The sequence below is a fragment of the Centruroides vittatus genome, unplaced genomic scaffold (genome assembly GCF_030686945.1).
Source record: "Centruroides vittatus isolate TY-2023 unplaced genomic scaffold, ASM3068694v2 contig_377, whole genome shotgun sequence".
Taxonomy (NCBI): Eukaryota; Metazoa; Arthropoda; class Arachnida; order Scorpiones; family Buthidae; genus Centruroides; species Centruroides vittatus.
In genome coordinates, this window is record NW_027122198.1 from 2,701,415 (window position 1) to 2,716,263 (window position 14,849).

Consider the following 14,849-nt stretch of genomic DNA (forward strand, 5'->3'; position numbering starts at 1 on the left):
GACATATTGCAAGTTGATTTTGAAGATTTGTAGAAAAAATGTGAAACTTGATTTTCTATTGGAATGTCAAACATTAGGAATTTACCCCATGTTGATTTGGAGAATCTGTCTACCCATTGGTTGCACTTCACTTCTCCCAAAGTGCATTTTGTGTGCTTAAGGAAAGCAATCCCTTCTGTTCAACACTGCAAATATGCTCTCCTTTGGAACCTTATAGAATTGGAGGACTCCATTTTTCATTCTTTGGCTAATTTATTAATTGAGATTACTGCAAGAGTTGTGGACTTAGTTGCCGAGTTACTGCCAGACTAATCATAACTAGCTCACCTGGATACTATGTTACCAATGTCCAGGGGCAGATCTACATAAGGACTAATAGGGCTTAAGCCCTGGGCCCACAAAAATTGAATTATTATCATAAAGTTTTAATACATTTTCACTAACAATGAGCACTTATTGTATAGTAAAAAATAGTTATTAATAATAATACTATAAATTATTATTATATTTGTATTAATAAAAAATGAGACCCCATTGGGCTTCAATAAGCCCTAGGCCCTGAAAAATCTAGATTGCCCCTGCCAACATCCCAGTATTCCTTTTTCTGATCTACATCCTCTGATATGCTGGAATGACTTCTTTCCTTGTTTATTATGTTTATGATGTGTTTTTTGTTGTCTTGTGTATTCTTTCTTGTGTTTTTTCTTGTGTTTGTTGATTTTTTATTTTGGTTTTTGTTTTGTCTTTTTCGTTTTTTTTTTGTTTCTTCTTTAATTGTTCTTTTTTTTCCTTGTTTAATTAATTTGTGTTATTTTTTTGTTTTCGTTTTTGTTGTTTTTATGTTTCGTTATTGTTGATTTTGTTTTTATTTGTTGGTTTTTCGCGTTTTTCACGTTGTTTTTTTATTATTCGTTTTTTGTTGTTTGTTTGAGTTGTGTTTTATTTGTCTGCTTACTTTTTTTTTTTTTTTTTTTATTTTTTTTTTTTTTTTTTTTTTTAATATCTTTTTACATTTTGTAACACACACACACACACACACACACACACACATTATACGTTAATTACAACAAAAAAAATTAAAAGGACTAATAGGGCTTAAGCCCTGGGCCCACAAAAATTGAATTATTATCATAAAGTTTTAATACATTTTCACTAACAATGAGCACTTATTGTATAGTAAAAAATAGTTATTAATAATAATACTATAAATTATTATTATATTTGTATTAATAAAAAATGAGACCCCATTGGGCTTCAATAAGCCCTAGGCCCTGAAAAATCTAGATTGCCCCTGCCAACATCCCAGTATTCCTTTTTCTGATCTACATCCTCTGATATGCTGGAATGACTTCTTTCCTTTGAGATGTCTGTGGGAGGCCACCAAACTTGGCCCCATGTTTGTGGCAAATCCTCCACTTAAACTCGAAACAATCATACATAATGTATTCACAATTTAGAACAAACTATGAAAATCTTCATATTCTGTCCTTTTTGAACACCTCAGAAACATAATGGTCTTTATGGGTGGAGTCAATCTTTTATTTGGGGGTTCCTTTATCAACTAAACATAGTTTAATTGATAAAGGAATCGCTTTACTATCTCATTGGGCTGTATAATCATCAGTAAAATGTATGTAGAAGACTCCCATTTTAATTAAAGAAATAAGACTGCTTTCTCAGCTTAGATAATTAGAACAATTATATATTTTTATTTTCTCTAAACATAGCTAAAATAAAGTCTCATGATGACCAAGATGTACATGTAGTATGGATCTGGTAGAGAAATCAGAGCTATTCAACGAACATATGTTGAATAGTTCTGATTTTTCCATCTTTACAACATCCTAGCCAATTTACTTAATGACATGGGCTGACAGATATATAACATATTATTTAAATTATAATTATCATATTTAGTTTACAGTTCTTATTCGTTTTCCAATTTTATATTTCAGAATTTTATATTCAAAATCGTTCCAATCACAACTATTTACTTTGAATTTTAAGTTCTAATGTAATTTTTAAATTTTGTTCCTTATGAATTCTAAATATAAACTGTTGTAAAGTATTTTAAAATCAACTATCAATTTTAGTTTGTTATAAGTTCTGCATGAAAAGCTGATGATGGACTAAATGGACATGCTAATAAAACTATTAGTTTCCTTAATTTAACAGCTAATTTATTAAATTTTGAACATGGTGCCAAGTTTCAGAACATTCTTTATGTAGATAATATATATACCTAAATCTATATATATTTTTTTACTTTCATAAGTATTTGAGTAGAACAATTCTTTTCTTTAATAAAATTCAATAAAATGATTTTTTAGGAATTGTCAAGATTACATAATATGTAATAATTATGAATTTATAGAAATTATATTTCTTACTTTTTCTTCTCTATCTGCACTTAAAAATCAACAAACAACAAAAACCCTTTAAGACGCAATCTTTTTATTTAAACTTCTAACTTTTTTGGTCAGTTGATTGACTACCTTCAGGAAAAATTGAATAATTCCCATTTATAATGAATAAAACCAATTTTAGAATGTTTTTAAAAATTTCTTTTACAACTAATGCACATGTCTGGTATCAATAAGTACAATCGTCTTAACAATATGAATAGATAAATACAATACAAGGAATAACATAAAATACAAAAAATACAAATAAAATGAAAAATTACACAAATAATAACATAAAAGGCCAAAACAATGTGTCTGTTACTTTTACCGTCTGTGAACTTTTTCTTACTGATATATTCACATTAAGCATGTCCTCCATGCTGCCGAAACTTCATCGATTCTCTAAATTTATCGCTTGTCCTGCTTGGTTGGTGTTGTGTATGTGCCATGCTTCTACATATTTAATGTGTCGCTTGTCATGGATCTTTTGGATTATTTCTCTTGTTCCTATTTCACTATAAACCACAAACAAAAAGATAGTTTTTAAAAGGAATCCCACGATATACCAGATGCTATGTACGGACAAGGAAGCTATAGAACCAGAGCCTTATTCCTGGAATTTATAGAATACAAGATACAAGATGAAAGGCTTCAAAAAAGAACTATACTACATTGGAGCCACAGGGAGGTCATTAAAAGAAAGGGTAAAAGAGAGTAAAAGTAACATAAGAAATGAACAGCCGGTTATCACACTAGCGACATGTTATATCAGACACGACAGAAGTTATAATGGAATGGGAATAGGCAAAAATAATCCAAAATATCCATGACAAGTGACACATTAAATACGTAGAAGCATGGCACATACACAACACCAACCAAGCAGGACAAGCGATAAATTTAGAGAATCGATGAAGTTTCGGCAGCATGGAGGACATGCTTAATGTGAATATATCAGTAAGAAAAAGTTCACAGACGGTAAAAGTAACAGACACATTGTTTTGGCCTTTTATGTTATTATTTGTGTAATTTTTCATTTTATTTGTATTTTTTGTATTTTATGTTATTCCTTGTATTGTATTTATCTATTCATATTGTTTTTACGACTGTGGCTGTCTGCCATTTTGTTGTTTGTAAATACTGTGTATAGAATTAGAACCCTTTCTTCTTTCCTTAATCCTTCTCCCTTCCGCTCTTAACCCTTCCCGTCACCTGACAGGAACAGCTTTTCTCGTGGGTCCTGATTGGTGGTTTTCACAAAAGGGACAGGAGGGGGTCCTGCCCGAATAAATGGTGAGTCAGAGGGATAAGAATAACGGACACTTTTCGACCGGACACCGAGAAGGAAGGTTGAGAGAGACTCCTTGGGTACGTGCATGAAATGAAGACCAACAGATAGAGCCCAGATAGAAAGTGTGGGACAGAATCGAGAACTAATTGAGAGATCCGTTCCTGTGAAGTCTCAAGAAACACCTCGGTGCATATCAAGTATCCACCGCATAGTATAAAACCCGATGCTAACGGATTGGACATCCACCGTAATTGACATCCCAGATCAGTATCCCTTTCGTCTAACTACCGGTAGCACCTCCTGTTACTTTCTTCGTCTTTGTATTTCTATTAGTTATAGTGATAGGTTAAGTTTAGTTGTAAGTATAGTTATAAGTAGTTAATTACAATCGTATCGAGTATAACATAAATTGTAAAATTCTGAACGAGAGCGGAGACTATATATATCTGCGAGAATTTGTCTCTGTGACGGGCATCAGTAACCTGTTAATAAAATAATTCTGTAAATAAATATTTTTGTTCCTCGTGGATTGTTCATATCATTTGTCTTTTACATTCCACTTATCACAAGACATTGTACTTATTGATACCAGACATGTGCATTAGTTGTAAAAGAAATTTTTAAAAACATTCTAAAATAGGTTTTATTCATTATAAATGGGAATTATTCAATTTTTCCTGAAGGTGGTCAATCAACTGACCGAAAAAGTTAGAAGTTTAAATAAAAAGATTGCATCTTAAAAGGTTTTTGTTGTTTGTTGTTGTTATTTTCTCTCAGAAATGATAATTCCATTATCAATAAAATATATGAATTAATAATTTTAATTATAAATAATATTTTTGTATAAAGTAAGAATTATAATTGAGTCTTCTGAATTATGTAAGATTTGTCTTTCTTTTGTAGAATCTTTGTTCCTGAAAATACTTGGGCAATGGAAATTGTAATATCTAATTGTTCTCCATCAAATAGCTCTGCTAGTTCGACAATTCAGTCGTGTATTTCGGATTTCGGAATTCGTGCCCATGCTCTGCCTTTTCCGGAACACATTAATATTACCAATGAGAGCAATGAATTTTTACATATAATTTCTCAACCAGAAACAGATGCTTATTATTATATCATGATAGTTTCGGAACCCCATGCGGCATTTACTATTACTGCAAACTTACAAGGTATTCTTTACTTTTAAGAAATAGTTATAAGAAAAAAGAAAAAATTAGTAACAAATATATTAGATATTACTAAAATACTAGCAACATTTGTTATTTATTTTCTCATTAATATGAAAATAAATATTTATACAGTTTTTAATTATGATTTTTAACAGCTGTCTGCACTTAACTTTATATGATATTTATATGAATTTTAAACTTAAAATATGAAAGTGAATATCAGTACTATTGTGTAAAAATGTAAGCAGATCATTAATTAAAGCAACTGAACTGTTTATTGAAAAAAAATGAAGCATTTTTTGGCTAAAACTTAGCCATCTTCAGCTTTGTATTGAATAAACCAGGGATGGAGAGTCAAATCTCTTTATGAGAATTGGAGTCAATTTTAAAAATACCAACTCAGGAGTTGGGAGTTGTATAATTTTGCACAGACTCCCCGTCTCTGGGATGGAGAGTTGAGGAGTCGAATCTTTTTATGGGAGTCAGTGTCAGAGTGGATTTTAAAAAATATTGAGTTGGGAGACGTATATTTTTCCACCAACTCTCCATTCTTAGAATAAACAATGATATTTATTTAATAGTTTGAGTGATTACTTAATTTCCCAATTTTAAATTATACAATGTGATCAAAAGGTCACACAATTCAATTTTCAAATGTCCATATCATTGTATACAACATAACCATCAGATATTTTTCTCAACTGGTGGTAATACTTGTAGTTTGTGACTCGTGTTGACTTCAAGAAACACAAGTCTGAGTGAATTGTAGTAGATAACTGTTGGTATTGTACAGAGTATGTTTTTTTCTCAGATCCAGCATATACTCATTGTTGAGCAGTAATTGTTGATGAGCTTAAAGTTAGCTTTGTTACAGCAATTATTTATTACAGCTTTGTTTTTGTTTGACACTGGCACATTTAAAATGTGCCAGTGTCTATGTAAAGTGGCTGCTAACCTTAAGAGTACAATGTATCCAGGATGAAGGTAGTCATTTGGAACACAGGCTGTAACCATCATCTTTAACATTGAACATTGTCCTAAAAACATTATGATTTAACATTATGACATGCTCTGTAAACAACAATATGATTTCTGTACTATTACCTATTTTGTTGTGCAAATTTTTGATTACAGTATAATATTCAATAATATTAAATCGATATAAGATTGTATAATATTTCAAATAAAAATAGCATTGATGATTGTGAGCATATGACAAAAAAATTAAATTAGTAAAACGAATGTAGTTTACATTTACATTCTTCTGTCAGGTAATTAACACATAAATGTGAATGAAGTTAAAATCTTACAATATTATATATAAATTTAGAAAAATAAGTAATCTAATAATTGTAGATTAATCAAAACTAGATGTTTCTGTGTTGTAGAGAGAAGAGAAATTGTAGGAGTCCAATAACTCTTTTAAAACCTTATATGTTTGCCATATTTAGTTCCAAGTTTTGTAGAGGTTATCAGAGCACTGATTAGTATAGACACAGAATAAAAAGTGGTCTAACTATTTCAGATGATGATAGCTTTTTTCATCTGTAGTATCTCAGGCATACCAGGATATGCTCAGTCTGTGTGAAAGGGTAATGTGATGAGGACTTCACAATTTTCAGACAAAAAAAACAAAGCCAGGTTTATTAACATTTACATGCAATGCTATACTACAGGTGGTATCTTTAGTATATACAGTAGGCCCTATCACAAACAATCAGTACGATTCCATAACAAAGAGAGAGATTCCAATCTAAATAATAGGGCAAATTTGCATATCAACAATTACAATTACATACAAGATGAAACATAAACGTTTTCTCACGTTTCTTCTTAGTTAATTTCATATATATTAGTGCCCCATTCAACACATGGATCAAAACTTGATCTCCCATGATGCTATAAAGTCTATGACTATAAAATAATATTCTTACTCAAGTCCTTAAGCAATTCTCGGACATAATCAACATGTTCTATATTCGTATATCTTGTCTTCTTCGAGATGGAATCGGATTACTTATCGTTGGTAGAAAATGTACTTCCTTTGTTTCACTGGAACACGTGAAGTATTTGAATTTATACTTCCTGCTATCTGGGAATGTTGCTTTAGTACGTAATCACTCCTTGAACCAATCAGCAAGTTCAGATCGGTGCAGCAGAGAAAATGGTAATACCAGAAAACGAACGGAATGCAATGCAAATTAATATACTGTGGTCTTCAGACCGTTCTGTTGCCTAACTGGTTCGTAACCAACCCCTTGGGGGTTTCACGGTGTAAAGGAGGGACAGGCCCTCATAGCGTAAAAGCTTCCTGTTGTAAAAGTTAATGGAAGAAGGGGAGATATGTGGTCCAAAGATCACGTGTTCTATTGCGTGATCCTTGGGTGGGCCGCAGGGTAAAGAAAGGATGGGCCGCGTTTTCGGAAGAAAAAAAGAAAGAGAGAGGGAGATCGTGCATGCTCAACGGAAGAAGAAGGATTTTTTTCGGAAGAAAGAAAGAGAGAGAGGACGTGTAGACAATAGAGTCACGAGATTGTTTTTTTGTGTGTATTGTTTCTTTTGTTTTAGTGTCTGTTATAGCGAAGGGACAGAGTAGTGATTGGAAGGACTAAAATAAACTTTAAGTTCCTTGCATTGGAGTCATAGAGTGTGTGATTTATTTTTTTGAAGTTTTTTTTTGTTTTGTTCCTGCACGGGGAATACTCTAAAGATTGAGTATTTCCCCACAATACAAAAAGTCAGACCCGATACAAAATTAACAGAACTGCTTACATGCTAGAATAACAGAAACTTATAGAAAAGCGATACATAACACATAGTAGTGTAGCACTACACATATTTCAAACTAGAAGTAGCTCTGACTTTAACCAGAAATTTGATTTTTAAATGTAACAGTCTAGATTGGCATCTTACTTGATCAATTTAGATTATATTGATTTATTTTTTTATAATTCTTATTTTATTTGAACTATTGCTTGTACAGACAAACATCTAGTGTATCCTTTAGTTACCAGGTTTAGATGATTAGCAAAACTGTGGTAAATTGGTCAAAACTTGAGTACTAGCCAAACTCAAATTAACCTCATTCATTGTTGTGTGTACAGTTTATTTGTGGTTAATTGGAGACTATGTCAAGAACTTCATAATGGATATTTATATCAATACTGAAGATATTAAGCTTGATCCAGGACAGTATAGTTCATTGTTTAGGCTTTATAACATTTAAATTAGCTGAAAGATATAGCAATAGATTCTTTCCCAAATTTTAAGCCATGGATTTAACAAGGTGTGTCACCATATTACATAGAGATTCATGTAGGTGAACTACTTGGACCTGATCACAATGCATTAATATCACAAAACCTCACAAGTATTTTTATTCTTTACATAAGATGATAATATGATGCCCAATGGACAAAAATGTCGCTCTACAGTAAAAATTAGAAAATATAGAAAAAAATAATAAATCATATCTTCCCAGTTGGTTGCCTTAACTTGCTTGCATTTTACTTTCCCAGCTCTGTTATATATAAAAGAGGGAAAGTATGGCAATCAGTCAAAAAATCATACCCCAAGATTTTTTGTCGACTCAGGACCTTAAAATGTCACAAAATACAAAAAAATTTTGGAGATTTTTGGTATGTATGGATGGGTGTGTGTGTGTGTGTGTGTGGAGGGGGCACAATTTTGTTCACCCTTTTTGAAGCTTAATAACTCCCATGCTTTTATTTGAAATTTTCTGAAATTTTGCAGGAAGGTTTATGTATTAGGGGGACCGATGCTATTTAATTTCATGGTTAAAGATTGATGAGTGGAGAGGGTCTTGTGTCATATCTTGAGTAGGGTTGGACTTAATGATCTTATTCATTATTAGCATTTGCAATTTTTTATAAAAATTTTTTATAAAAGGATAAGGATGAATTTTATAAAAAATTCATCCTTATCCTTAAAATTAAGGTTTTTGCCATTTTATAATAATTAAAAATATGAAAAGATTTTAATAATAAAATATCATAATGTATGGTGCCCCACACACAGTTTTAAAAGTTGCTGGGAAAGTTAAGCAACATGTCTCTAGATTTTTTCAAGTATGAAATTATCATTTCTTAATATTTTAAGATATTTGCAATTTACTTTAATTTAAAAAAAAAACATTTATTACGTTATAATGCATTTTTATAATATATTTGAAATAAATAAATTGTTTATTTCAGCATGTTCATTATTATGGTATCATAACAAAAATAAAATTAATCAGTTACCTACGAGTGATGAACAGCTTTCAGCAACAACAAAATCTCTATTGTCATTGCTGAATTTAACTCAAGGACAGAAAAGCAGGCGGCATTTCCCAAAAGGGGAAGAAATCGATATGCAGATATTGATGTCGGAATGGGAATTGGCCGACGGTTGTCTTCCTATTATTCCGCTTACTAGGATAAAACATGCTCAAGACTTTTTGGATTCATTTCTCATTCAGGTATTAAATTCTTTTTATAAATTAATAAATATTTCAAAATATCAGAGATATTTTGTAATTTAGATATTTTATTAGAAATATGTGGGGTGATCAAAAAGTAAGTTTTACGAGGTCCATGGATAAAAACAAATGCACCATTAAGTGTAATACCAATGTAAATAGATAGTAATGATCTACATTGGCAACAATAAACGGTTACAATGATATGTTACTTTGGGACACATGTGCATTTTCAAATGGTGATAAAGTTAGAAAAATGGTTTCACAAAGAAGCAGTTATTTAATTTTTTTGTGGAAATTGCTTCATATTATGATATGGTAGCTAGTTGGAGACCATTAATAGAAAGCATGCTGAATTCCTTATCCAAGGCATTATCTTCCTGTGACAATGTCTAATTACTTATAGCACTTCAGACTACAGTATTAATTTATTGCAGATTGTTGCTGCATGCCATAATTTTTATATATTTTCTATTTTTCTTTAAATTTTGTATATTTCCTTCTCCCCTATCTCTCTGCTATTGTCTTTTCCTTCTAGAATTTTCTTGTTCAAACCCTCCTTTCTTGGTGTGGTGATGGGTAATCCCTTTAGAACAATGGAACGGAATATGACTCAGGGTCACATTCTGTTCCATTGTTCTAAAATTGATTACCCATCCTTATTACCTTGAGGGCAATAAGGATAGCATGTGCACATTCTGGGTGAGGGATCTGACCAGGACGGACGTGGAAACAGAGCTTCCCAGTACATTTTAGCATTGCAGGGAGAAGACAAAGGCTATGAGAAGAGGAGAGGAACATTGATCGTGAGAGTACAAGAAGATATTATCAACTCTTATAGCCAAATATAGGAGGAATTTTGGAGAAGAGAAAGTCTATCCATTGACTCAGGAAAGTGTTTTGTCCCCTCAACCCACCACAACAGAAACATCATCACAGATCTTTTTGGGTACCCCTTTTCTATCTACTGTCCTTATACTTCATTTTTTTTCTCTTAATTATATTCATAATCTAGTAATATTTAGTCTTAAGTATCTAGTTCTAAATTATTTGTATTCTTTGAATAAAGTAATTGATTCAGATAAAGATCATATTGCCTAGATATAATCAAAGTTTCTGTATAAATTGTAGTTTACCTCTTATTGTAGACCCATTTCAGGGAGAGAGATCAGCTGGCACCCTGAAAAATAACCTGTGTTCCATTGAGTGAATTAAAGCCTTTTTTTGTATATTGTTTTTGTTCTCATGTATGCTCAAGATGTTTTAATGGAAGATTTGCCATTATCTCTCATATAGCTCAGACTGAGTTTTTTTTTTTCTCATTTTTCCTTATGTAAAGGACTACAGATATAATCATTATTTCAGTACTGATGAAGAAGGGAAAGTTGCCATTGCTGGGTGGCTGCATAGGATGAAAAAGTTTATATGTTACAATAAATGCCTGAACAGTTTAAGTGATTTTGTTGATGAAGTATAGCTGCCAACAAACAATAATACTTTATTATTGTTTGTCGGTAGCTCTATTATACTGTCAGTAGCTCTATTATACTATTATATTATATTCTATTATACTTTGTCCACTGAAGACAAATAACATAATTATTAGTTATGCAATGAATATTTGGTTACTATTCAGTATTTAGCCTATTCAGCCTATTTTTCACTATTTGGCTAAATATCGAATATTTAATCACTATTCGGCTGAATACCAAATACCTAAAACAAGAGTAAGAAATAACAAAAACACAGTAAATTAATCGTTTTGGTAACTTTTATTAATGCTGAACATAAATTTCAAGTTTGAGAAAGTAAAATTTTTTGCTTATTTATCTAAAAGATCAAAGGAAAAGTAATATAACTAAGTTATTTTTTTAAGAGATCAAAAAAGGTAACAAATCAAATGAAAACTACCTACTTATTATGTAGTTTAGTCATCTATATACTCATATATAAAAGAACAAGTCCTAATAGGAGAATTAACACAGAGCCAAAACTACTGGTGCTAGAAACTGAAAAATTTGAGGGTGATGTTCCTTTTGTAAAGTTTAGACATGCTAAGAAAAGATTTTCCATTTTACAATTATGTAACTTATAACCTGGTGATAACAGAGAAAAGAGACAGATAGGATGTCTGTATAAGTCACAGTTATGATTTCACAGATTCGAGACAGCTTGGTATCCTGAACGGCCCCAGGCTTTCACCCATGCATGCTAAGTGACTTATAGTCATTACAAGCATTTAGCTTTCCGAAGTGTATGAGATCAATTATTTGGCATTGACGGCAACAAATTTCATGCCAATGCTGCCTCAACTTGTTCGATTATGTTATCAACTCAATTTCATGTTTATTTTCACATTTTCACTTCACAGTCCTTCTCTGTTCTTTTTCTGCTATTTACACGTGTAAGTCATTTCATTGTTATCCACATTTGATATCATCGCTTTTCACATACTGCCATGACACTCATGTCTTTCCACTACAACTGTCAAGAATTAACGCGATTGGCAAAGTGTGGTGCAGTGGACCAATAGAAAACAGGGTGGACGATCCTTGCCATAATGCGGTTTGTGTGCCAATTTTTGTATGAGTGTTAACCAAGCTGAATAGTTTGGCTGAATATTTGGCTATTCGGCCATGCTCCTTGCCGAATATTCGGTATTCAGCCTGAGGTCAAATATACTATTCATTGCAACATTAATAATTATGTTCTCATGGAGATTTTGTGTAAGTTGTGGTTTTTATTTGTTTTATTTGTTACAACTAAAGAGGGCCATTTAGAGCTGAAATGCATTTTGTAACAACAAATATAGTATAATGATAAATACTTGTATCAGTGAAACAGGACATTGTGACTCTTAAATTTGTCACTAGAACCACAAGTTGTCTTATTAGAAAACTGCTTTGTGAAGAGGAATCCTAGAGGATACCTATTGGTAACATTATGTTTTACATCTGTCCACAGAAATAGATTAATTTTTATGATTTCTTTTTGTATTTTTAAAAATATTTGTGTTGCTGGCCTTGTAAAGTTTTTTCTGATCACTACACATATATTTTAGTTTTAATAATTGATAGATTGATGTTTGTTTGACAACTAATGATATAGCTGTGCATTTTATGGACATAAATAACCAAGCTTTATTTATGTTAACATTTTATGATTAAGTTTAAGGTTACAATTGCATAACTTGTGAATGAGCCTTCATTTTCATACTGTTAATTTTAAGGTGATACTTACACTATTGTTTTAATTGTTACAATTAACCAAAAGGAAATATAAATTAAGAGATGTTATTAAAATTAATTTTTATATACACATATATATTGTATTTATATACTAAATAAGAAATATTTCTTTAAATTAATTTCATTTTAACTTGCAAATTCTGTTTTATTATGGGTGTTAAAATATAACTTTGAACAGGGGGCACCTGTTATCTATGGAGTGTTTTGATTTAAATAAAATTAAAATAAATATATATTAACTATTTTCATGGAATTTTTTACCTCTGTCAACTATATGAAACTGTTATAAAACATACTGGTAGAGTCTCATGGGTTGTTAGGTTATGAATTTACTTGTGATCGGCATTGATGGGGGTGGCTAAATATCTATAGCAAACAGGCAGCTAACAGTCCAAAACTGGCCCTGTACACACATATACGTATTCCTAGACTATTGTGGGGCCCTTTCTGATAAGACTTATAAAAGTATTCATATATACTGAATAGTGCAAAAGTAACAAACAGATTTTCTTTTGCTTGTAACTTTTGAATTAAAAACTAAACTGTAAAGGTAAATGCACACTGGCTGGCATACATGGAGAGGATGGTGAAAAAAATTCATTTGCATTTTAAATTATGGATGTGCATACACTAGACAGATGGGTGGGTGGATGGTGAGGATAGGTTGCATAGGAAGAAATTCAGCTTGCATACTTACAGAAGTAACATTTCCATCTATCCACCTTAAACTGATGAGGTCACTAACTCAAGTTTCCTGCTGTCTAAACCTCCTAGTATTTCACTCATACCTACACCATTTGCCCGTCCAAGTATGCCCTTACCTTAAAGAAAATTGTCTCCTAATATCTATATATATAAAGAGAGGATTAAAATAATAATAATAATAATCTCACTTATCTCACTTAACCCAACATAATAATAATAATAATGAGAAAATTCCTGAATACAGACACACACACTGATACACTTCTTTAATTTCTGTTTTGGTTACTATGCCTTGACTTTGGTCCGGCATAGTACTTAGCCACCGGTGTTAACCGAGTATATCTAACTTAACCCAACATAATAATAATAATAATAATAATGTCTGTGTACATTCCACAGACAGTATTGGAAAACAACACGCACAAAATGTACTACGACAGAGCCATAATCACAGATAAAACAATTTACCACAACAGACCAGACATTACACTCATTGACAAACACAATAAAATCACATACATTATAGACATATCCATTCCAAACACTCACAATATACAAAATGCATGCACTGAAAAAATTAGCAAGTACACAGAACTCGCCCAGGAAATAAGGCATCTGTGGAGGATGGATGGGGTGCTTATTGTACCTGTAGTTCTCTCCTCTACAGGTGTCATACCACACACACTACACAAAAGCCTGGGCACATTAGAATTGAATAGAAACACATACATCACTCTACAGAAGGCCACTATATTGAATACATGTCATATTGTGAGAAAATTCCTGAATACAGACACACACACTGACACACTTCTTTAATTTCTGTTTTGGTTACTATGCCTTGACTTTGGTCCGGCATAGTACTTAGCCACCGGTGTTAACCGAGTATATCTAACTTAACCCAACAAAATAATAATAAAGCAATCGTGGGCTTGAAAGGCACTCTATGGCAGGCATCCTTATGATCTGGCCCAGGATTTTGTTGACAAAACTGCGTCAAACAGCTGGTTAGCTCGGGGATGCCTCTTTGGGGAGACGGAAGGATTCATGATTGCCATACAGGATCAGGTCATAAATACTAAAAACCACAGAAAACACATACTCAAAGATACAACACTCACAAATGACACATGCAGAAAATGTCACATCATGCCAGAAACTATACAACACATCACCTCTGGTTGCAAGCTCTTGGCACAGACAGATTATTTACACAGACATAATCAAGTAGCAAATATAATACACCAAGAGCTTGCAAAGAAACACAAATTAGTAGACATCCACAAACCATATTACAAATACATTCCACAGACAGCATTGGAAAACAACACGCACAAAATGTACTACGACAGAGCCATAATCACAGATAAAACAATTTACCACAACAGACCAGACATCACACTCATTGACAAACACAATAAAATCACATACATTATAGACATATCCATTCCAAACACTCACAATATACAAAACGCATGCACTGAAAAAATTAGCAAGTACACAGAACTCGTCCAGGAAATAAGGCATCTGTGGAGGATGGATAGGGTG

The 14,849-nt window shown here is 32.1% G+C and overlaps 1 protein-coding gene across 3 annotated transcripts in view; it reads left to right on the top strand.

Annotated features, from left to right (window-relative positions):
• LOC136975645 (transmembrane protein 8B-like) overlaps positions 1–14,849 on the top strand; it is a 73,857-nt gene that overhangs the window by 36,661 nt on the left and 22,347 nt on the right. For all 3 annotated transcript variants that reach the window (XM_067270733.1, XM_067270734.1, XM_067270735.1), the window contains 2 exons: positions 4,600–4,868; positions 9,083–9,348. In XM_067270733.1, coding sequence (XP_067126834.1) covers positions 4,600–4,868; positions 9,083–9,348 — 535 coding nt within the window. The remainder of the gene's footprint in view (positions 1–4,599; positions 4,869–9,082; positions 9,349–14,849) is intronic.